Source organism: Amblyomma mixtum, chromosome 5 (assembly GCF_055824585.1).
Source record: "Amblyomma mixtum isolate Tamu chromosome 5, ASM5582458v1, whole genome shotgun sequence".
NCBI lineage: Eukaryota > Metazoa > Arthropoda > Arachnida > Ixodida > Ixodidae > Amblyomma > Amblyomma mixtum.
Window position 1 is genome coordinate 199,343,385 of NC_143016.1, and position 25,209 is coordinate 199,368,593.

Consider the following 25,209-nt stretch of genomic DNA (forward strand, 5'->3'; position numbering starts at 1 on the left):
CGATGGCGCGAACAGGTCAGCTTGTCTGGCCGGTGCACGCGAGCACTATGGGCTATCGTCGCAGCCGATCACGCCTCGTGTTAAACTGCAACGCACTATCGCGCTGTGCATTGCAGCTCGTCTTCATCAACTAATACCACTATATAACTAATGTCGTCGCCACATATGCCGCAGACCTAGCAAAGGAAAACCATGAGCCAGACAGTGTAAATACATCCTTTCGCGCGTCTATTCGGTTTATCTACGCTTTAACGCTACCCACTTTTTTATGGTTTCACACCATATTTCCGTATTCCGCATTACTCTTAATAATAACTCTTGGCTTTCTTTGCTGACACCACAACACGTTTCTCTGCTTGCAGGTCGAGCCAAGCGGATGTCATCCACTCAGTATGGCGCTGCTCAAGGAGTGCTTTCTGACGACACACCCTTGATGCATGACGCTTTCACCCGTGCTCCGAAAATGCAAGAAAACATCGCATCCACACTGGAAAAAGCTGCACCTGATTTCATTTAGCGTTGAAGCACAGGAAAAAAAGTTCCAAAAGGCAGCGAAGCTTACACACGGCGCCCTGATCTTTGCTTCTTCTTAAATCAGTCGTGGGTGCGACTGTGCACTTTCTGTTTTCAGACATTTTAAACTAAATCTGCTTACGGCACTCACAGCGCCCGCCTTGCGAATACAACACAAGCAAAACACAAACCAGTGATTTAGTCTCTAAACTGCTCTTTTAGGCGAAAAATAAAGTAGGTTTCCTCCAAGTGCCGGCTCCGCGTGCGTTTGAATTGAATTTCAGGCTCTGATGGCGTTCCTGCCGATGTGAAGCTTCGGTAAACCGCTTACGAAGAGAGTTTCTCCCAGAGAAATAAAGCTCTTAGAGACCAAAAGAAGAGGGCGCGTAGGGAGTCACACAGCAGGCCTGTGCTGGTCGCGGCTAGTGCAGACATTCGGGCGCAGCGTTAGTGTCGTCTCTCAGGTCTCTGGCATACCTGAACAAGACATACAAGCAGTACAAAAGCGCTTGGACCGCATCCGGAAGTTCATTGGACCGCATCCGGAAGCACGAAATTCAAACTTTGTGGCGTGCGTCGTCGGCAATTTGATTCCGATTCACATTCTGGCGGCGCCTGTTTGTGTGACATCAACAATCGACACCCCATATGAAAGAGTCTGTGTGGAGTGAGGCCAGGTGTCTACCGGTCGGAAGCCATGGCAGCCAGTCTGTTTGAGAGCAAGTGAAAAGTAAGCGTCGGAAGACTTTCAGGGTGACCGCATTGCTGCTCGACCGCATTGCTGCCAGCAGTCCGGACGACCAGGATGAGGATGCGCCGTACGGGCGGCAGAGCGATGCACCGTCGTCGGCCCACCGCCGCGGCGCTGAGGCCGTGATGGAGGCATGGCGGTCCGCATGAGCGCCGAGTGTTCGCCATGCGAGCCGCGAGAAACCGAAGCATCAACGACATCGGCGGCGAGGCGACCAGTGTCAGCACCACCCCCCTGATTGGGTGCACCTCGTGGCCATCCACCACCACGATCGCCACCCCTCCGCTGCTGGGACACGCACTGCGACCGCCCAGGCCCACGGGTGAGTGAGGCAGAACTTGTCTTTTCGGCCGCCTGGCGGTTTGCCTTTATGCACGCCCACTGTTGACGTGCCGGTTTGCCAGATGAGTGAAATAGCCTCTTGTAGAGACAGCGAAATGCTTCCGATGCAATTCAATTGGTTTCGTTTCGTTCAGTAGTCAAAGCAATCCGTTTCAACTGCAGCTGTGAAATAGCCCCCATTTGTTCCCTAGACGTGGCCACCAGCGCAGAATACCTAGGATGAGGTGGGCACCTCGGCAGCAAAGAAGCACTCATTCCATGTTTCGCACGCTGTCGGCCCCAGATAAAACTGCAGGTGATTTGCATTAATGCACGCCCATTGCAGACGTGCCGGTTTGCCAGATGAGTGAAGCAGCCTGTTTTAAAGACAGTGAAATGTTTCCGACGTAATTCCATTCGTGTCGTTTCGGTGAGCAGTCAAAGCAATCCGTTTCAACTGCAGCGGTGAAGTAGCCCCCACTTGTTCCCTACACGTGGCCACCAGCGCAGAACACCCAGGATGAGGTCGGCACCTCGGCAGCAAAGAAACAGTGACTACATGTTTCGCCCGCTGTCGGTCCCACATGAAACTGCAGGTGATTTTTATTTATGCATGGCCACTGCTGACCTGCCGGTGTGCCAGAGGAGTGAAGTAGCCTGTTTTAAAGACAGTGAAATGTTCCCGACGTAATTACTTTCGTTTCGTTTCGATGAGTAGTCAAAGCAGTCCGCTTCTACTGCAGCGGTGAAATAGTCCCCACTTGTTCCCTAGACGTGGCCACCACCGCAGAATACTCAGGATGAGGTGGGCACCTCGGCAGCAAAGAAGCAATGATTCCATGTTTCGCACGCTGTCGGCCCCAGATGAAACTGCTGGCTGTTTGCATTTATGCACGCCCACTACTGACGAGCCGGTTTGCCAGATGAGTGAAGTAGCCTGTTGTAGAGACAGCGAAATGTTTCCAACGCAATTCTATTGGTTTCGTTTCCTTGAGTAGTCAAAGCAATCCGTTTCAACTGCAGCGGCGAAGTAGTCTCCACTTGTTGCTAGACGTGGCCACCAGCACAGAATACCCAGGATGAGGTCGGCACCTCGGCAGCCCAGAAGCAGTGATTCCATGTTTCGCCCGCTGTCGGCCCCAGATCAGACTTCAGGTGAATTGCATATATGCACACCCATTGCTGACGTGCCGGCTTGCCAGATGAGTGAAGTAGCCTGTTGTAGAGACAGCGAAATGTTTCCAACGCAATTCTATTGGTTTCGTTTCGGTGAGCAGTCAAAGCAATCCGTTTCAACTGCAGCGGTGAAGTAGCCCCCACTTGTTCCCTAGACGGGGCCACCAGCGCAGAACACCCAGGATGAGGTCGGCAGCTCGGAAGCAAAGAAACAGTGACTCCATGCTTCGCAAGCTGTCGTCCCCAGATGAAACTGCAGGTGAATTGCATATATGCACACCCATTGCTGACGTGCCGGCTTGCCAGATGAGTGAAGTACCCTGTTTTAAAGACAGCGAGATGTTTCTGACGTAATTCCATTCGATTCGTTTCGATGAGTAGTAAAAGCAATCCGTTTCAACTGCAGCGGTGAAGTAGTCCCCACTTGTTCCCTAGACGTGGCCACTAGCGAAGAATGCCCAGGATGAGGTCGGAACCTCGGCAGCAAAGAAGCAATGATTCCATGTTTCGCACGCTGTCGGCCCCAGATGAAACTGCACGCCCATATCTGACGTGGCGGTTTGCGAGATGAGTGAAGTAGCCTGTTTTAAAGACAGCGAGATGTTTCCGAAGAAATTCCATTCCTTTCGTTTCGATGAGTAGTCAAAGGAATCCGTTTCAACTGCAGCGGTGAAATAGCCCCCACTTGTTCCCTAGACGTGGCCACCAGCGAAGAATGCCCAGGATGAGGTCGGCACCTCGGCAGCCCAGAAGCAGTGATTCCATGTTTCGCAAGCTGACGGCCCCAGATGAAACTGCCGGTGATTTGCATTTATGCACGGCCACTGCTGACGTGCCGATTTGCCAGAGGAGTGAAGTAGCCTGTTTTAAAGACAGCGAGATGTTTCCGACGTAATTCCATTCGTTTCGTTTCGATGAATAGTCAAAGCAATCCGTTTCAACTGCAGCGGTGAAGTAGTCCCCACTTGTTCCCTAGACGTGGCCACCAGCGTAGAATACCTAGGATGAGGTGGGCACCACGGCAGCAAAGAGGCAGTGATTCCATCTTTCGCCCGCTGTCGGCCCCAGATGAGACTGCAGGTGAATTGCTTTTATGCACGCCCATTGCTGACCTCCCGGTTTGCCAGATGAGTGAAGTAGCCTGTTTTAAAGACAGCGAGTTGTTTTTGACGTAATTCCATTCGATTCGTTTCGATGAGTAGTAAAAGCAATCCGTTGCACCTGCAGCGGTGAAGTAGTCCCCACTTGTTCCCTAGACGTGGCCACCAGCGCAGAATACCCAGGTTGAGGTCGGCAATTCGGCAGCCCAGAAGCAGTGATTCCATGTTTCGCCCGTTGTCGGTCCCAGATGAAACTTCAGGTGATTTGTATTGATGCACGCCCACTGCTGACGTGCCGGTTTGGCAGATGAGTGAAGTAACCTGTTTTAAAGACAGGGAGATGTTTCCGGCGTAATTCCATTCGTTTCGTTTCGATGAGTAGTCAAAGCAATCCGTCTCAACTGCAGCGGTGAAGTAGTCCCCACTTGTTCCCTAGACGTGGCCACCAGCGTAGAATACCTAGGATGAGGTGGGAACCACGGCAGCAAAGAAGCAGTGATTCCATGTTTCGCCCGCTGTCGGCCCCAGATGAGACAGCAGGTGATTTGCATTTATGCACGCCCACTGCTGACGTGCCGGTTTGCCAGATGAGTGAAGTAGCCTGTTTTAAAGACAGCGAGATGTTTCCGGCGTAATTCCATTCGTTTCGTTTCGGTGAATAGTCAAAGCAATCCGTTTCAACTGCAGCGGTGAAGTAGTCCCCACTTGTTCCCTAGACGTGGCCACCAGCGTAGAATACCTAGGATGAGGTGGGCACCACGGCAGCAAAGAGGCAGTGATCACATCTTTCGCCCGCTGTCGGCCCCAGATGAGACTGCAGGTGAATTGCTTTTATGCACGCCCACTGCTGACGTGCCGGTTTGCCAGATGAGTGAAGTAGCCTGTTTTAAAGACAGCGAGATGTTTCCGGCGTAATTCCATTCGTTTCGTTTCGATGAGTAGTCAAAGCAATCCGTTTCAACTGCAGCGGTGAAGTAGTCCCCACTTGTTCCCTAGACGTGGCCACCAGCGTAGAATACCTAGGATGAGGTGGGAACCACGGCAGCAAAGAAGCAGTGATTCCATGTTTCGCCCGCTGTCGGCCCCAGATGAGACAGCAGGTGATTTGCATTTATGCACGCCCAATGCTGACCTCCCGGTTTGCCAGATGAGTGAAGTAGCCTGTTTTAAAGACAGCGAGTTGTTTTTGACGTAATTCCATTCGATTCGTTTCGATGAGTAGTAAAAGCAATCCGTTGCACCTGCAGCGGTGAAGTAGTCCCCACTTGTTCCCTAGACGTGGCCACCAGCGCAGAATACCCAGGTTGAGGTCGGCAATTCGGCAGCCCAGAAGCAGTGATTCCATGTTTCGCCCGTTGTCGGTCCCAGATGAAACTTCAGGTGATTTGTATTGATGCACGCCCACTGCTGACGTGCCGGTTTGGCAGATGAGTGAAGTAACCTGTTTTAAAGACAGGGAGATGTTTCCGGCGTAATTCCATTCGTTTCGTTTCGATGAGTAGTCAAAGCAATCCGTTTCAACTGCAGCGGTGAAGTAGTCCCCACTTGTTCCCTAGACGTGGCCACCAGCGTAGAATACCTAGGATGAGGTGGGAACCACGGCAGCAAAGAAGCAGTGATTCCATGTTTCGCCCGCTGTCGGCCCCAGATGAGACAGCAGGTGATTTGCATTTATGCACGCCCACTGCTGACGTGCCGGTTTGCCAGATGAGTGAAGTAGCCTGTTTTAAAGACAGCGAGATGTTTCCGGCGCAATTCCATTCGTTTCGTTTCGGTGAATAGTCAAAGCAATCCGTTTCATCTGCAGCGGTGAAGTAGTCCCCACTTGTTCCCTAGACGTGGCCACCAGCGTAGAATACCTAGGATGAGGTGGGCACCACGGCAGCAAAGAGGCAGTGATCACATCTTTCGCCCGCTGTCGGCCCCAGATGAGACTGCAGGTGAATTGCTTTTATGCACGCCCACTGCTGACGTGCCGGTTTGCCAGATGAGTGAAGTAGCCTGTTTTAAAGACAGCGAGATGTTTCCGGCGTAATTCCATTCGTTTCGTTTCGATGAGTAGTCAAAGCAATCCGTTTCAACTGCAGCGGTGAAGTAGTCCCCACTTGTTCCCTAGACGTGGCCACCAGCGTAGAATACCTAGGATGAGGTGGGAACCACGGCAGCAAAGAAGCAGTGATTCCATGTTTCGCCCGCTGTCGGTCCCAGATGAAACTTCAGGTGATTTGTATTGATGCACGCCCACTGCTGACGTGCCGGTTCGGCAGATGAGTGAAGTAACCTGTTTTAAAGACAGCGAGATGTTTCCGGCGTAATTCCATTTTTTTTTTCATTTCGATGAGTAGTCAAAGCAATCCGTTTCAACTGCAGCGGTGAAGTATTCCCCACTTGTTCCCTAGACGTGGCCACCAGCGTAGAATACCTAGGATGAGGTGGGAACCACGGCAGCAAATAAGCAGTGATTCCATGTTTCGCCCGCTGTCGGTCCCAGATGAAACTTCAGGTGATTTGTATTGATGCACGCCCACTGCTGACGTGCCGGTTTGCCAGATGAGTGAAGTAGCCTGTTTTAAAGACAGCGAGATGTTTCCGGCGTAATTCCATTCGTTTCGTTTCGATGAGTATTCAAAGCGATCCGTTTCAACTGCAGCGGTGAAGTAGTCCCCACTTGTTCCCTAGACGTGGCCACCAGCGTAGAATACCTAGGATGAGGTGGGAACCACGGCAGCAAAGAAGCAGTGATTCCATGTTTCGCCCGCTGTCGGTCCCAGATGAAACTTCAGGTGATTTGTATTGATGCACGCCCACTGCTGACGTGCCGGTTTGCCAGATGAGTGAAGTAGCCTGTTTTAAAGACAGCGAGATGTTTCCGGCGTAATTCCATTCGTTTCGTTTCGATGAGTAGTCAAAGCAATCCGTTTCAACTGCAGCGGTGAAGTAGTCCCCACTTGTTCCCTAGACGTGGCCACCAGCGTAGAATACCTAGGATGAGGTGGGAACCACGGCAGCAAAGAAGCAGTGATTCCATGTTTCGCCCGCTGTCGGCCCCAGATGAGACAGCAGGTGATTTGCATTTATGCACGCCCACTGCTGACGTGCCGGTTTGCCAGATGAGTGAAGTAGCTTGTTTTAAAGACAGCGAGATGTTTCCGACGTAATTCCATTCGTTTCGTTTCGATGAGTAGTCAAAGCAATCCGTTTCAACTGCAGCGGCGAAGTAGTCTACACTCTTCCCTAGACGTGGCCACCAGCGAAGAATGCCCAGGATGAGGTCGGTACCTCGGCAGCCCAGAAGCAGCGATTCCGTGTTTCGCAAGCTGTCGGCCCCAGATGAAACTGCGCCAGTGATTTCCATTTATGCACGGCCACTGCTGACGTTCCGATTTGCGAGAGAAGTGGAGTAGCCTGTTTTAAAGACAGTGAAATGTTCCCGTCGTAATTCCATTCGTTTCGTCTCGATGAGTAGTCAAAGCAATCCGTTGCAACTGCAGTGGTGATATAGCCCCCACTTGTTCCCTAGACGTGGCCACCAGCGCAGAATATTCAGGATGAGGTGGGCACCTCGGCAGCAAAGAAGCTGTGATTCCATGTTTCGCACGCTGTCGGCCCCAGATGAAACTGCACGCCCATTGCTGACGTCGCGGTTTGCCAGATGAGTGAAGTAGCCTGTTTTAAAGACAGCGATATGTTTTTGACGTAATTCCATTCGTTTCGTTTCGATGAGTAGTCAAAGCAATCCATTTCAACTGCAGTGGTCAAGTAGTCCCCACTTGTTCCCTAGACGTGGCCACCAGCGCAAAATATCCAGGATAAGGTGGGCACCTCGGCAGCAAAGAAGCACTGATTCGATGTTTCGCACGCTGTCGGCGCCAGATGAAACTGCAGGTGATTTGCATTCATGGCCAGGATTCTGGTTCATGCGCCCCTAGTTCTCAAATCCGCCACCACGCGCCGCATGAAGTTGAGCTCCTCCTTCTCCTCTTACATCCCGGTCAAAAAATCCTTCAAAGTTCCTTCAGGGAGCCAACAGGATTCTTGACTGTCACCTCTACATGCACCTGAAGGACCTGAAGGAATCTGCATGGATGCTCTGTTTGCAATGGCGCGACTCTGACGGGGCTGAAGGCATCTCCATTAGCAGCTCTGTTGGCACCGGCGCGGCTCTGATGGTGCTAAAGGCATCTCCGTCAGCAGTTCTGTTTGTACCGGCACGACTCTGACGGTGCTGAAGGCATCTCCGTCAGCAGCTCTGTTTGCACCGGCGCGTCTTGAAGGTGCTGAAGGGATCTCCGTCAGCACGTCTGTTTGTACCGGCACGACTCTGATGGTGCTGAAGGCATCTCCATTAGCAGCTCTGTTTACCGGTCGGCGTGGCTCTGACGGTCCTGCAGAAATCTACATGCAGCGCTGCTCTGTCTGCGGGCGACGTTAGCTTCGACCCAGTCAGAAAAAACCATTGGAACCAATTGGACATTCCAATTGGAACTAAATGGACATTCCCATTACTTCCAATTGGATTTCCCAATTGGAACCAATTGGTTCCAGTTGTGTTTTAGCCCCCGACCAATTGGACCCAACTGGACTAGCCAATTGGACCCATTAGGCCAGGCAGTTATTTGACCCAGAAAATATTCACAAAATATGCTACGTTCATTGAGAAAGGTAGCTAAATGTTTGAATAATATGCTCTAGGATCTTGGATGAATATTTCTACAACTTAACATATTAAAATGTGCAAAAGGAAAACTGATATATGAGGACTGCAAGTAGACACTGTGCCTAGTACCAATCAACATTTTTCTACGGAATTGAAATTAACATGCTTTTATGGAAATCAAAGCCAACAGACACATGCATATCACACACAAGCAACACTGCACATTCAGGCACTAGTAGCATACATTAGTTCGATATGTACATCCAGAGAACACACTTCTGCTCCAACTTATATACCCAATTTATTAGGCTCTCATGCTGGGGCCGGTGGCGCTTGCCCACTGAGCGCAGATATTTAATTTAATTTCAGCTCCAGTGGTGGTATAGGTGATGAGCACCATTTATTAGGCTAAGCTGCTGATAGCTCTTATTGTAAGTACCATATTAGTTCTACCTTTTTCGTCAAACATGCAAACATTCATTGGATAAATTGGGTGCAGTTCGGCGGACCAATTGCATGCAATGGGTAAGACCAATTGGGCTCACCAATTGGAAACCCAAATGGTTCAATTGGTTAGTCCATTTGGACCATCCAATTGGAACACCATTCCAATTGGAACCATTTGGAAACCCAAATGGTTCAATTGGTTCGTCCATTTGGACCAACCAATTGGAACACCATTCCAATTGGAACCAATTGGAAACTGAACTCGTCCAATTGGAACCAATTGGAACCCATTGGAAATCCAATTGGTTCCAATGGTTTTTTTTGACTGGGGACCGTCACCGGTATAGCTGCGAATCGCTTCGGGAAAGTTATAATACTGGCAAGAAGCTTAATTGTACGTTTTAATCGGTTTGTGTAGCACACATCTTGTAGTACCAGCACAACCGCTCACCGGTGGAGATTTATTTGGCCAGAAAGCAGCTTACGAAATTAGCGGGGACATATCTGAAACACACGTACGTATGCTCAAACATATACAATATTCGTGCAAATTGCATGATTCTTGCAAGCACGCATTAATGAGCTGCGCGCCCTTCCGATAGTGCCTGAAAATTCTTTGCACGGAGGCCATGAATCGCTGTAGAGCTCGCGTTCTCGATCATATGCTTAGCTTTCAAGGATGCATCCGGCCGGCTTCACTCGATCCTGGCTCATTTTCGGCAAAACTGTACACATATCATATATCAATATTGGACGGTAAACGTTGTCTCGTAGTGAACTTGACAACTGATGCGTACCAACCAAGCGGTTCGCATAACTGAAGTACTTCTGCGTTTCGTGCGAAGCATGCAAAGACGGCCGGCCGCTATTCGGCTTTGCTGACTTTTCTTCACTCGTCCTCGGCGCAGACGATTCCAGGCGCACGGCATAAACTACGGCCAGGTGAAAAAAAATGTGTGTTAGCTGCGCAGTTAATTTTAATCTAGGGAGAACCATCAATTGAGGCGAATGAATTTTTAAAAGGTGCTGCACAATTAATTCTAGCTTAACGCGTTTGTGCGCGTTGCGCGCAAAAAGTAGAGCAAATGTGGTATCGGTACGTACGTCGATCATACTTCATACTCAAAACTGATTATGTTCGACCTTTCCGCTATGCATATGCTGCGCACCGCGTGCAGTGAACCCGCCCGCTATCAGGGCAGATCTGCCTATCTGATAGCCAGTACACGTACGCATGTTTGTGTGCGGCATACACCGGCCAGGAACTGCGCCAGTCGGAATTAACTTTTTCTACTACGCATAGCCTTCCCTCGATCCTCGATCATCCTTTCAGCAAGGTGGAGACGCTGCATGCATGCTCGATCGTCCAGAGCTTCCTCGATCGGGCAACGAAACCAGTGCCCATATTCTACGCGGGAGCGCGCGCCCGCACCGATTTTCGTAGTCACGAGGAATTCATACGCCAGCGCACCTTTCAGTCGGGGATTAAGGTGACTGAATGCAGCGCACAGCGCTATAAGCGCGGCAAAGACGTGCAGCGAATTGCTCGCGCTGAACGACAGCGCAATTTTTTTTTTCCATGGCGCGACGTTTCTGTTTAAATAATTTTCACCAAGCAGGAAAGCGCCCTGCACTTGCATTGACTGTTGAAGCCAAGCGCAGTGAGTACACTGAAGTCCCCTCGAGGCATCTGTGTTGTCATGAGAAGCCGCACAACTCATGTGCGGCTCTCCTTCAGTTATATCTCCCAAACTCCCCTCCCTACGCAGAGTAGCATGCCAGCGATATTGAAACACCGGCTAAATTCTCTGTATTTCATTAAAGAGTCTCTCTCTCTCTGGCGATGTGTATCATTGAAAACATTAAACTCGCCCACCTAGCACCGCGATGTCAAGTGAACATATTCCTTGACGCTGGATTCATGATCTCTATGCAGTTAATTCCCAGCCCCCTGTATGTCACACTAAGTGAATGGGGATTAACCATCACATCACACCAACTGGCCAGCTCCACTGGCTGGAGGACCTTCTTTGAAAGGCATTTGCGTAAAAATTCTTCGTATCACTAGGGTATACGGCAACTTAATTGACAGCAGTAACAGAATTTTGGTTCCCGGAACACACCCATGGAACATGTAACGCTGCATCAAAAATAAGTGCAGCCAGTTTTGAGGCTTTGAGGTTTTGAGGATTGTTCTCGCAATCACTCTCCGAAGGTACCATTCCAGACGACTGGGAAGTGGGGAAGGTCGTTCCCGTCCACAAATCAGGTAGTACTGATTCACCTCTTAATTATCGCCCCATTTCATTAACAAGTGTACCGTGCAAAATCATGGAACATGTCATTTACTCTCAAATCATGCAATCTTTGGATTCAAATAATTTCTTCCATCCATCACAGCATGGATTTCGCAAGGGGTTTTCCTGCGAAACTCAACTAGCCATTTTTCTACATGATATTCACGCCAACCTTGATACTAACCTGCGAACTGACTCCATTTTCTTAGATTTCGCTAAGGCATTCGACAAAGTACCTCATCAACGCTTGCTTCTTAAACTCTCCCAGTTGAAGTATACATCCGAACATAATTGCATGGATTAAAGCTTTCCTCACGCATCACTCTCAGTCCGTCGTCATTAATAACCAACTTTCCAACCCGCTTCCAGTAACCTCTGGCGTCCCACAGGGTTCTGTTCTCGGTCCTTTGTTATTCCTCATATACATTAATGATTTACCCCAGCATGTCTCTTGTCACATCCGCTTATTCGCCGATGATTGCGTCATTTATCGCTCAGTGACTAACCATTCTGACCAAGAATCCCTTCAGGCAGACCTGCGCCATGTGCAAGACTGGTGCTACCAGTGGATGATGATGCTTAACTCTAACAAATGCAAGTGCATGTCCTTTCCCCGCCGTCGAAATCCTCTTGTTTTCAAATACACAGTCTGCAATTCCCCAGTTGACCTCGTCCAGTCATATACATACTTAGGAGTCACCATTTCTAATGATTTATCTTGGCGTTTGCACGTGACTAACCTGATATCATCTGCTAATAAAACACTAGGTTTCTTAAAACATCACCTACGGGAAGCCCCACAACACGTAAGACTACAAGCGTACATCTCATTCATTAGAACTAAACTTGAATACGCATCACCCATCTGGAGCCCTTATCAAGAATATTTAACACACGCTATCGAATCTTTTCAAAACAGGGCTATCAGATTCATGCACTCCTCATACTAGTACGATGTCAGCATATCATCCCTCAAATCGTAGTCAGGTCTAGCTAATCTTTCTAGTCGCCGTCGCATAGCCAGTCTTGTCCTGTTTCACAAGTTCTTTTATTCACCACTAAAACAAGAACCATACATTTGCGCACTTCCACAATGTAGGTCCCACCGCATCGGTCGATCATTCTCTTCCAAGTTTTGCGTCCACGTGGCCGTACCACTGTTTTTGCCAACTCATTTTTTTCTCGTGCAGCAGCTGACTGGAACGGCCTTCCCCATAATATTACTGCCATAACATGTTCATCATCATTTTCAAGCACTGTTGATTCCTGCATTTCGTAAACCCCACCCCTTATGTAACACCCTGGAAAAGGGTCTTTAAGGAAAATAAAGTGATGTGATGTGATCTACAAACATGATTTATTACACACACTAGGCCACAACAACAAAGCAGAGGGAGTAATAAATGTTGGACAGGAACGTGCATTATTAATTACACTTAAAAGCAGCAAACATTTTAAACACATGAAAAAACAAGGCTGACAAAGCATCATACTATCAGGCTGCAAGGCCAGGTATATCCTTATGTCTAGAGACCAGATTTTAGGCAAATGCCTATTTTTTTCAAGGCATCATAGGCGCACCATTTTTACATATGAGCATGAATTAGGCGTTCACGACATGTTTAATACACATTTGATGGTGCCATAAATGCCTATTTTGGGCGTCAGCGCCTATAAATGCCGATTTCCAACGTTGGTGCCTAAAAATGCCCTATTTTGAAGAAAATGGCCCTGATATACGTTGTGGTTTTGTTTTCAGATTCTCTTTGTTTTCGAATCCATTTCGGTTTTGAGTTGAACCCACACATGGCAACATTAAATGACTTCGTCACTTGGGTGTGGTGAACACTACTCCAACGCCGACTGTGTAGACAATGTCAACCACATCAGCCAAAAATATCGAAATAACCTTTTTCCTGTTTCTGCCGTTTTGTAGTTACAGCTTGTAAACTCTGGCCGTTAAAATGGTAGTTGACGAGATGGTGCTACATTTTGGAAAGTACATGAAGTACGTAAGTTTCGTCCACATAATTCCCAGTGGGTTCGAGTTGACTGCAAATTGTTCCATAAGCTGGCTGGATAAAGTTTAACTGGATAAAATTTGCCATATTGGTAATCTGCCTTATGATCATTCCTTGTGCCTCATCTGCATGTCATCCTAATCAAATAGCCTTTGGCGGCAGTTTTCTTGGAGTAGGCCGCACTGGACAGCTGAGAGCCGTGCCAGTCGTGCGTGCATACGGAACACATTCATGCACTCAAACAATGTTTGATGCTTGTATGAATATCACTCTTTTGGCGTCACTCCTATGTCATATTATCTCAACCCTTCAATCGAAATGGTTTCCTACAAGCACACTCCTGTAACATCTGTTGGTGTGGAGCGTTCCTTTTCAGCTTACAAGCTTGTTCTCAATGAGAAGAGGCACAATTTTGAGCCCACCAACATGGAGACGTTGCTTGTGTGCTACTGCTTTCATGACTTTAGCAGTGATTACTATATGAACGGTGTTTATTTATTATGAATCCCCAGTGGATGTACGTAGGCCCGTGCTGAACTATATAATTATTTTCGGCATATAAAGCATCACCAGCACTAAGCGGCTACATTTTTAGCATTTTTAGCATTTTTAGCAAGCACCATTTTAAGTCCGCGTGACTTCCGACACTTGGAGCCACTAACTATAAAACGCAGTTTACACAAATGGCGACACATTTATTAATGTTAAAGCACCATGCATGCCTGCAATAGATAAGTTTAATTCCTATGAGGATGACTCTGAACACATGTCGGATGCTTTAAAGTCACATTTGCGTCAATTGCTAAATGCACGGCCTCTTGTTTTACTATTGTGCACGACAAGCAAATTGTTTGTTTCCAGGTATGCCAACGCATTTTAAAAGGCTTTGTAACCATCTCTTTTGCTCTGCTGAAGCATGCGTGTTGTACGAAAAGCTTCACGACAGCTTTAAAAAGAGTGCTTCTAAGGTTTGCACACAATGGTTAAGATCTCAAATCATTCCGGCTGTTTTTACTTTATGGCAGATATTGCGTGCTGATGTTCGGATCTGATAAGTGCAATTTTGATGCAGTTTATAGTGCCTATTTTCTTTTTAGGTGCCTAAAATCAAATCTTAACCACCTATTTTTGGCGCCTAAAACATGCCTTCTTGGTGCCTAAAAATCCGGCCTCTACTTATGTCTTATAAATCCCATCAACAGACTTTGTCAGCATACATGGCAATGTGTTCTCTCTTGCATTATTTGCACTAAATACTTTGAAGCATAAATGTTCCAAGAATAAAAGAAACTTTGAGATTAGTGTAATATTGTCACGTAGTTGTGATGGCTGCAGTTTGGCAGTCAGGTAGACAGCAAAACGGCTTCCAAAGAAACACTGTTGGGCTGTTTCACACCCACAAAGAACTGAACGACTCGGCAGCGGTGTAGCAACAAGCGTGCTTGGAGGTCGTCGAAGACAATGCCTGCCGCTTGTGGCCGTGCTGAATTTATAACTGACGACGAACTTTTGACAATGTGACAATATGGAGCAACCTCCCGTCACAATCTGAAGATTGGTGTAATTGCTGCTAACTGCAATGAATTTCATGGCCACAAGTTTGAAAAAAGTTAAACACACTGAAGAGCTACCTTAAAGGAATACAAAAATAAAAATACACTGAAACTACCTTCATGAACTGCACATCATACATCACTACCAGATCAATCTCTTTCCTTCTGGTTGGGCACTTCACACAAGTATGAAACATTATTAATACTAAAGAAAACACATTGCAGAGACACATCATCAAGGGAGTGCAAACAATTATTCTGATCAGCCGGTGGGTGCTGACACTGCATGATATGTAGGACATCAAATACAAGTGGTGAAACAAGAAGCCTTTGGGAGTGAAAATATATACAGCCTGCAATCTCATAAGTTCCAAGTACATAACAATATGAGCCGTCTACCATTTTAACATAACAAGAGCTGGTCTTTTTTGGAGTCAAATAATCCGAACTGTGTATAATAATGCTGCCAATTTGTGCTCGAAAGTACCTAGACATCTGAGGAATGCAGCCAAAGTGTGAATTGAAAATCATTTTTAGCTGCTCGGGAAATGAAGGAACAGGGTGTGGCACACCTAGAGCACATGTCTGGTAGCTGTTTGTGTGCTAAGCGCCAATATTTTTCTTGGCAAAAGCCAAATGAGCTGGGAGCTCCAAATTTCTTTCTGAGCTTCGATAGCACTGCTGCATTATGCACCGTTCAGCGGCAACCTGCAGTGTAGTTTGCAGGTACATGTGGCGCCGTCTCGTGGCCGAAGAGACAAGCACTGAGTAGGCAGCTCGGCGCGGCCCGACCGGCTCCGCTTCCCGAGGAAGGCGCAAACAGCGAGTTTGTGCAGCTTTGCGGATTTTCTGGAAGCTTTACCTCGGCCATCCTACGCCATGGATGTCGGTCGCACTCGGGAAAAAAACCAACCGGAGATACTGTTGCGTGAAGGACTGTCATACCCGAGAAGGGAACGGAGACGTGAAGCTGTTTCGTTTCCCTGCAAGGCCGTACGGGTCAACCCGGCGACTGAAGTGGATCGTCGCAGTGCGTCGTGTCAAGGAAGTTGCACTGGTGTTATAATTCACGTGAAGCTAAGAGGAGAAAAAAAGTATAAATGTGGAGCGGCTGAATGAAGCTATAATATTGAGCGTTCATTAAATTCGCCGCTAGTAGTTCTCTTGCTTGGTATCGTCGAATTGCGGTCGCGCTCCCGCGTTGAGAAGCCGTTTTCTGGTTCTGTCAGAACAACGGTCTTCAAATCAGGATTCGTCGCGTTCGAAAGCAGGGCTCTTGGTCGCGGTTTTGTCCTATACTAGTACTCAAGTACGTGCGCTCAACGTTAGCGCGTACGTGTCGAGGTACCATGAATTAAAGGCAGCACGCCTCGCGGGGTGAGTCGCAGGTGATTAATTCAGGTCCCACTCCCGTATGTCGTTCCCTTATGTGTTTGCCCGTCTCGCGCAGATTTCCATGCTTTGCCTAAGGGGTGAGTTGATTTTGCAGTGCTTTCTGTCATACAAATTTGGTTGCATTATATTTTAGTGGTGAAGACTTCTTCAACTGCAGCCCAAATGACAACACAAAAATATGTTCAAAACACTTTGTCCGTGGTGAAAACAGTACCACTGAAACGCATCCCGGTTATCTCCCGACAAGCAAGGTCATACATGAAACTGCCCTAACATTATTAACAACCTGAATTCAGCTGTAAACACCTCGATACCGCGGGAGTCATAAAGAGGCTGACTGTGTGGTTGCTTGGACGTTCAGTCTGGGCTCGATAGATGCAATTCTTTCTGTACACCCACCACTGTTTACTGTGCTTTCGATTGCACGCTACGGGAAAAATTCACATAATCACGGGTCCCGTGCATCTAAACTTTGTCCCTTTATGTTTTTCAAAATCTATTTTCCAGATCAGTTACCAATGCAAAGCGGCGAGACGGTTGCTTACACATGCACTGTACATGCACAAGTTGAACGTCGTACACGTGTTTGCCCCGCTGAGACTGACACTTCGCCGAAATTTCAGCGCCGTCCGTTTCCTTCACTGAGTGAACATGGTTGCTCTCGTAAAGGCGACATCCTTTTTAGAGCTCCGGTCGCCGAAAATACACACCGATGGCATCAATAGGCTTGAATCCGCAATATAAAACAACCGACATTTTCAAATTCCTACTGGGCATGCACGCCGCAAAGAACGACCGCCTACCCAGTACCAAAAAAACATGTGGTGGCGGCGCTGTAAGCAGCGCGACAGCTATGTTGGCTAGGTGGCTATGTTGACAGCCGTGCTGTGCGGACGTGCGTTTTTGGTGCTCTTCGGATCACGCGTGGAGACCGGGACCGGACAGACTGCGAGAGCGTCTGCGTAAAATAGATGAGTACTTTCCTTTAATAGTTTTAAAAGTGCGTTTAGTTTTTTAGGCTGTTAGGGGAAGTGCAGGTTAAGGAATAGAATTTAGGTCAGTGACCTAATTTCGGCCGGGACTATTTGGCCGACAGTTGTCTCAGTGTTTTTTTTTTGTGTGTGTGCGTTAACTTTTAGAGAGATAGCTATTTTTTTCCAAGTGATTGATCGGCGTTTGCGGTAGCCAGACTTTTATTTGATTTTGCACGTGTTTTCAAGTGTTTTCGTCTTGAGCGTGTAGATATCTGGGCATTTGGTGCAAGCAATAATCGAGTGTTGCTACGATGGTTACTGAAGGTTAGATGTATGGAGTGTGAGGAATCGGTGAATTTAAAAGAAACGCGGTTCGATTCAGTGGAGGAGGCGGAAGGCGCAGATTTTATGTGCAAATTCTGCGTATTAGGTGCACGCCTGGACAGGGCTGAACAGGCGAACAGCGAACTAGTGCTAAGGATGGATGCTCTAGAAACAGAGTTACAGATAGAGAGGGCAGAGAAGCGTAAGCTTCAAGTACAGCTATCTCAGATCGAGTCAAAAACGGCTGACACCGCCATTGGAAGCCACAATGGCGGGCATTCCAGCGCCAGCCACGTGGATGGGGCTTGCACTGGCATGGACAGCGAGGGGCCAGTAGGTCAGACATGTTCAGGCAGGAACAGCTATGCACAGGTGGCAGCTGGGAATTCGAGAGGCGGTACTGAGAAGGGGTCCGGGCTACTTCCAGGAAATGAGGGCACAGTCGCTGATAAGAGGCAGCGAGATCCGGAAGTTAGGAGGGAGTGGCAGAGTACCCTAGTGCTTATCGCTGGTGACTCAAACATGGGGCGCTGCAAAAGAGCTATCCTGGACCGGGTGAAGGGTGATAGGCGGGTAGCAGTCGGGGTGTTTCCAGGAAAGACAATGGACGATGTCCTGACAGCGACTAAAAGTGAACTTTCCGAGAAGGCTGCAAGGCGTAACTTGGTAGTGGTAGCGGCGGGGCTAAATGATGTCCTGAATGGTAACGCCGCACAAGTAGGGAAAACATTAGCTGAGGGAGTTGACGGTATAAGGGCGATAGCACAGCAAGCGCAGATCGTGGTGTGTACAGTGCCTGAGGTACAGGGAAGGAATGCAGAGGTTGCTAAAGACGTTGTGAATCTTAATCGCGAGATAAGGCAGTTAGGCCTCGAGAAAGGCTTTGAGGTGGTAGAAATAAACAAGGAAGTGCACAGGGCAGGTTCGGGCAGAGACTTTGGACGAGATGGCATCCATTTCAGTGGAAGGGTAGGAGAAGAGATAGGCAGGCGCCTGGGAGGCCGAGCGGTAGCTTTTTTAGGGGGTCCACGGTGGCTCAGGGCGTAGGTGTAGGTAGAAGCGATGTAAATGTAACAATAGCGGCTGATCCCAACAAAATGGCCACTAGGAGGCCCAGAAAGAAAACTACGAAAAAGAAATTTAACGCCAGGATCAGTTACATAAACATGCAAGGGGGTAGAAAGAGAGCGAAATGGCTAGAAATAGAACAGCAGTTAAAGGACGAAGCAGTAGGTGTGTACGCTCTATGCGAGACACATCTGAGGGATCTAGAAGATCCACCTTTCATCGATGGCTATGTCTGGGAAGGGTGCAACAGAACAACAACGGAGAAGAAGGGAGGAGGAGTAGGTATGCTGATACATCAAGGAACAAATTGGCAAAGAATAAAATCAACTTGCAAAGAACATGTCTGGGTATCAGGTACAATTGCTGGCAAAAGGACATGGCTAGGGGTAGTTTATTTAGGGACCGGGGACAAATGCAGGCAAGAAAACAAGGATCTAGTTAAGTGCCTCAATGACGATATAAAGCAGATTGGAGACGGTGTCGATATTATTTTGCTTGGAGACATGAACGGCCACATCGAGGATCTGGATGGATACACAGATTGTAACGGGAAGTTAATGCTAGACTTGTGTGAGCGGCACAACTTAGTTATTGTCAATAGAGAAACTAAATGTGAGGGACAAATCACGTGGGAATCCCGTAACAGGCAAACAACCATTGACTACTGTCTAATGTCGCAGGGCATCTATAGCAAGCTCGCAATAATGGAAATAGACGAAGAGGGGAAGGACAGCCTAGGAAGTGATCATAAACGTATTAGTCTACAGTTGGGAGCCCTAGTCAAAAGAGAAATGCAACGAAGTCCAAAAGACAACGCAAAATTAAATGATGAACAAATAGCGCTAATATCAGCCGATATAGAAGAAATAATTGAGAAACGCCACATGGAAAATTGGGATTATAATCAGTTGGAACTGCTCATCGCTACAAAAATGAAACAAGTGAAAGGAGTTAACCGCTGGAGAGGAAAGAGGAAGCCACGAAGCTGGTGGAATATGGAAATTAAGGAGGCCATCGAACAACGACGGGTGGCTTCAAGGGAACACAGAGAAGCAAAGAGGGCGCAGTTATCTGTAGAGGAAATAGGAAAAAAATGGGAATCTTATCGACAAAAGAAACAGCAAGTTCAGGTCCTAGTCCAGGCTAAAATAAAGCAGTCCTCTGATAAATGGCTGGCTGAAGTTCGCGAGGCAAATAAAGGGGGGCCAAGAAAATTCTGGAACCATATAAGCTCGTTGGGAAAAACAAATCAAAGAAAGCAGGAACAGATTATAGATGCTGAGGGAAAATGTTTGGAGGGAGACGATGCTGTGGACTACATTACGTCATTTATAGCTGCGTCTTTTAGCGACGCCAATGGGGTAATCTCCCCAAGTGAGGCGGCAACACAGGACAGCACAAAAGAGAACAGCTTAGAACTGACTAGTCTTAACTGGGAAAAGGCGGAAGCGAATATTCCTAAAACCACATCCGCAGGGATAGACGAAATTCCAATTAAGCTGATTAATGAACTTGGCCCAAGAAGCAAGGACGCGCTGATAAAAGCATTGGAGGCAGTCATAACAAATCAGCAAATTCCGCACAGCTGGAGACAGAGTAAAATGAATTTGATTTATAAAGGGAAAGGAGATAAGATGAACATAAAATCCTTCCGTCCGATTACGATAACATCTGTTATGTACAGGCTGGCAATGCAGGCGGTGAAATTAAAAATGCAGTCATGGGTAGAAGGGAATAGGATACTCGGAGAACTTCAGAATGGGTTCAGAAGGGGTAGGCGGTTAGATGATAGCCTGTTCGTGCTTACCCAATGCATAGAAATAGCTAAGGCGGAAAATAGACCTCTGTTTATAGCCTTTCTAGACATAAGCGGTGCATACGATAACGTGAACAGGGAACTCCTGTGGAGCATATTGAAAGATTTAGGTATTGGTGATGAGGTAATTGATTTTCTACAGGAAATCTACCGAGATAATGAAGTTGAAATTACATGGGAAAGGAAAAAAAGTACCACAACTGTAGGGGTGCACAAAGGATTAAGGCAAGGTTGCCCTCTATCACCGCTGCTGTTCATGCTTTACGTGATAAATATGGAAAGAAGGCTAGAAGAAAGTAATCTGGGTTATAATCTATCGTACAGATTAGGCGGAAATGTAGTTGAGCAGCGACTCCCGGGTTTAATGTATGCGGACGATATTGTACTGTTAGCAGATAGCCAGGAAGATTTACAAACTTTGGTTAATTGCTGTGGAGACGAAGGAGACGCTCTAGGATTCAGTTTTAGTGCAACTAAATCAGGTGTGATGATTTTTAACGATACAACTGATCAGGTGCTTACAATACAAGGCCACGAAATACCCAAAGTGGCCGAATACAAATACCTCGGGATATGGCTAAACGAAGGGCAGATATACACGGAAAAGCATGAACAGGCTCTTAGGGCAAAAGGACGAAGAGACGCCGGGATAATGAAACATAGGGCATTATGGGGGTACAACAAATATGAAGTACTAAGAGGTATTTGGAAAGGAATAATGGTGCCGGGACTTACTTTCGGCAATGCGGTTCTGTGCTTAAGGGCAGAAGTTCAGTCGAGATTAGACGTAAATCAGAGAGCTGTTGGAAGATTAGCACTAGGTGCCCACGGCAAAACCACAAACGAGGCAGTACAAGGGGATATGGGCTGGGCATCGTTTGAGGCACGGGAAGCTAAGAGTAAAATACTATATGAAGAACGCCTGAGGAAATTGGACGATAACAGATGGGCAGCTAAGGTATTTAAATATTTATACAGAAAGAACGTTGACTCACAGTGGCGGAAAAGAACTAGAAAACTAACCAGTAAGTATGCCGGTCATGAGGACGGAGAAAGAAAGAGCATTAAACGACAGGTTAAAAACGCGGAAGTTAAAAATTGGATGAATTCAATGGAAAAGAAACATAGTGTAGAACTATATCGATTCTGGAAAAGGCAGATCAGGAAAGAAATTTTTCTATGATAACTCAAGAGGCAGTGCCCTACTTTTTGAAGCTAGATCAGGGTGTCTTAGAACGCGCAGCTACAAAAAGAAATTTAACGAAGAAGATGACACATGTGCAGTGTGTGGTAGATCTGTGGAAACAATTGAACACCTCATAATCAAATGTGATGGTATCCATCCGGATGTCGATGCAGGCACAGTCACTCTTTCTGAGGCCCTAGGGTTTAAAGATAACAATGGTCATGTAAATAAATCTGCAGTGGAAGTCAGCAAAAAGCGATTGGAGGATTGGTGGTTGAAAAGCAGAGATGTGGCATAAGGTTAGAATAGTAGGAAACCGTAGGCAAAGTTGATGGAGAATCTTAATGAGAATTGCCAACACAGTAAACAAAAAAAATAATAAATAAAGAAAAGCTGAGCATGGTGGCAATTGCCACCACCCCGTTTCAAAGGGGGCGCTCCTATCCATCCATCCATCCAGCGGCGCCGCCTGTCTATTGCATGTTGCCTATAGGCACCAGCTTGGCTGCTGACACAAGCCGCAGTGCACGGCCAATCCCATCTTCAAAAGGAACCGTGGACACACCCCATAATGGGCCAAACATGCGCGTAGCCTTAGAAAGGTGCAGCAGCTGGTGAACATTATATGTCATAGCTGCCTCACCATAGAGCCTCGCTGCTATCCCTAGTAGCACAGTATGTAACTGCAACGTTGCCACAACATTGCCAATGTTGTACTATGTTGCGCTAACATTCTTCAACATTAGATAATGTTGCTGCTATGTTACCAAGCAACTTGCTGATAACGTTGCTCTGAAGTGGTCTTTTCACATTGCAGCAATATTGTCAAATGATGAATAAATGTTGAACCACATACGATGGCATTGCTATAACATTCATGCTATAGGTTAATCTGCCCTCTCTGGCTATTTCTGAAGCCCAAATAGAAAAGTCGGTACCAGATCACTTCCCCTCACCGTGAGAGTATTAATTTGTTTATTAATTTTTACTTCGATTGCAAGTTTGCATGTGGTGTGTATGCAAATGGTGACACTAAGGTAGAAAGATATATTTCTATCTGAAATATTTTTAAACAGCTGGAATTACTTTGTTTTTAATTAAACAGGCAGACAAAATTAAAACTGCCGAAGAAATTTAGTTCTGGTTTCACTGACGCCCTGCAGTCTAATGGTCCAAATCCAAACCGCGGCTACTCGCGGCCGCGCCGAGAGACAAATTCCAATCCTGCGGCGTGCGCTGGTCCGAGAACTCGCGTGTCAGCGGCAGTCATGGCAAGATTTTCACGTTTTTTGTTCTTCTAGTACAGTTTTTTGGCGGTCGTCGTGCCCGCACTGCTGTGTTTCGTTGTGGTTTCACTGGAATTCAGCTGAAACAACAAAGGCTTGCCCAGAGGATGACCTCAATGGTGAGTGATTTCTAGACTTGCATTGTTGTGCTGTGACCTGTGTTGGTTGGCACAAAGCCAGTAGTGTATATATGTTACCCATGCCCTGCGTGATAGTTTGATAAAGTGCTACATTCGTTGTATTATGAAGAGAATGAAGTGTTCGCTAATCGAGGTGTCATTTCGGCAACGACGCCGAAGAACAGCAGAGGCTGTTCACGACGAACTAGAAAACTGTTTTCGTCAAGGGTACCCACGATGGTGAGAGCCGGCTTTTGCGGGTACGCATCACGAAATGCTACCCTGTTTGGCAGTTGTCAGTCTTGGTAATGGTCATGGCAGCAGATTGTGCGCAACAGGAGCAGAACAGTTTCAAGATGCCTTTTCATCGCATAATGTTATTTTATCCTCTTTATCAGCGCCGGTCGAGGACGCAGTTGAAAGCCGCAGTTCTCACTTGTCAGATTTTAGCACCGCTAGCAGCATCCCTGACATATAAAGTGCAACGTAAGAGTTGTCGCGAATTTCTGACAATGAGGAGTTGGTGGGTTATGAAGATAGGATGACACCTGAGTCTGGTTCCGCTACTCAATGTCTAGAGCACGACTTGCGCGTGTGGGCAATTAATAGCCAATTGCCTGCTTCTCACCTGCATTCCCTGCTTAAAGTGCTGAAACCATACCATCCAGAGTTACCCACGGATTCTAGAAAATTACTAAAGACGCAGAGGCATAGTGATCCAGCAGTGATGAGCGATGGTCATTACCACTACTTTGGAATTTTTCGTTCTCTGGAAGAACAAGTTGTGCATGTTCCTTAACGTCTGCGCTTTGTGCGAGGGCATTACACCAGTTCTCATGCATTCTACTGGAAGATAGCATAGATCCAGCGACATTGTAAGCAAGGAACCAGAATTTATTCTTTCACTTAACACTGACGCTGCTGCATCATGCCAGTAGTGTAGTATTTTCCCTCTCATTCTTAATCAGATGTATACTCTTATAACCAACATTTATGGGACTGTGCAGCGATTTGCACCAAGGGTAAGAAAAGTGAAATATTCATTGGAATTCAATCATCCTTCATCATCATCAGCCGGACTATACTCGCAGCAGGGCGACAGCCTCTCCCATATTCCCCAAATTAGCCCTTTCCTGTGCTAGCTGCATCCACTTGACCCCTGCACCCATCATCAGTTTGTGATCTAGCTTATGTAGCCCACGAAGAATCGGCCGTTAGCAACTATGCCTTTCAAATTGTGCACAGCAGTGAGGCTGAAAAAGACTATAGGCTGGGCCTGCCCTCTTCGCTCAGTTTACTTTGTCGGCCACCTGCCATGGCACAATTGAGGGAAGACAAAGGGAGTGATGTGCAACCACCTCCAGCCGCGTCTTCATCTACAAACGCCCTTGTGGTTTTAAGCAATTGAATGGCCGTCCCCATGGCTGACACCAGTAGGTCCGCTTGTAAGGCAGGATTCAAGCCAGACAGCAGCACTGGCCATTGCTGTGAGATGCGGGAATGGGAATTTTTGTTTGTATATTATTTGCTTGCTTTTGAGGAATTTTAGTTGGCATGAATAGTCGATGTCTTTTTTGTAATGAATGCATTTTTAGCCACTTTCAGAACAATTTGTTGCTCAGGCTGTTAAAATATGCTCGCGCTGCCAGGGAAGGGCGGATTTTTTTCTCACTATTTTGGTTTGAGCCAAGTGACTGGACATAAGTTCTTTGTACAGAGCTGTCCAATGTCTGTGCTCATTGAGGATTGTAAAAGATTTGTTATTAGACGTGTGCCCACCAAGATGCTTATATTAGGAAATTTTTGGTTCTTTCTTTTTTTTGCAGGGATGCAGCTTTGCTTGTCACATCATGAATTAGAAGAGACCATCATTGTGAGCAGCTGGAGGCTACCAGAAGATAAGCATATTTTAGACGTGCTAAATTGTTCAGGCAAATGTTGAGAGTACTTTAAATTTGTAGTTTTCCAGTGCAACGGTGCATGACCAAAGAAGGGAAGAAGAATACTTGAAGAAAACAGCGCAGCAACAGGGACAAGAGAGAAGATGAGACAGGTGCTGACTAGCAACTGAAGGTTTATTGAAAAGGAATGCATAAAATATACTCTCTTCGCAACCAAGAGCGTGCATGAGCTGCGCAAACAACACTGATAACCTGTCAACTTCAGTCATGGTGGTCAGGATACAATAGTTCACAATCATTAACA

At 47.0% G+C, this 25,209-nt stretch overlaps 1 protein-coding gene across 1 annotated transcript in view; it reads left to right on the top strand.

Annotated features, from left to right (window-relative positions):
• The first annotated feature begins 1,406 nt into the window (after positions 1-1,406).
• The window catches only part of LOC149345406 (uncharacterized), a 218,715-nt gene continuing 194,912 nt past the window's right edge, over positions 1,407-25,209 (top strand). Inside the window, exon 1 of the mRNA XM_089542751.1 lies at positions 1,407-1,586. Within this exon, the coding sequence (XP_089398877.1) occupies positions 1,430-1,586 (157 nt within the window). The 5' untranslated portion in view covers positions 1,407-1,429. The remainder of the gene's footprint in view (positions 1,587-25,209) is intronic.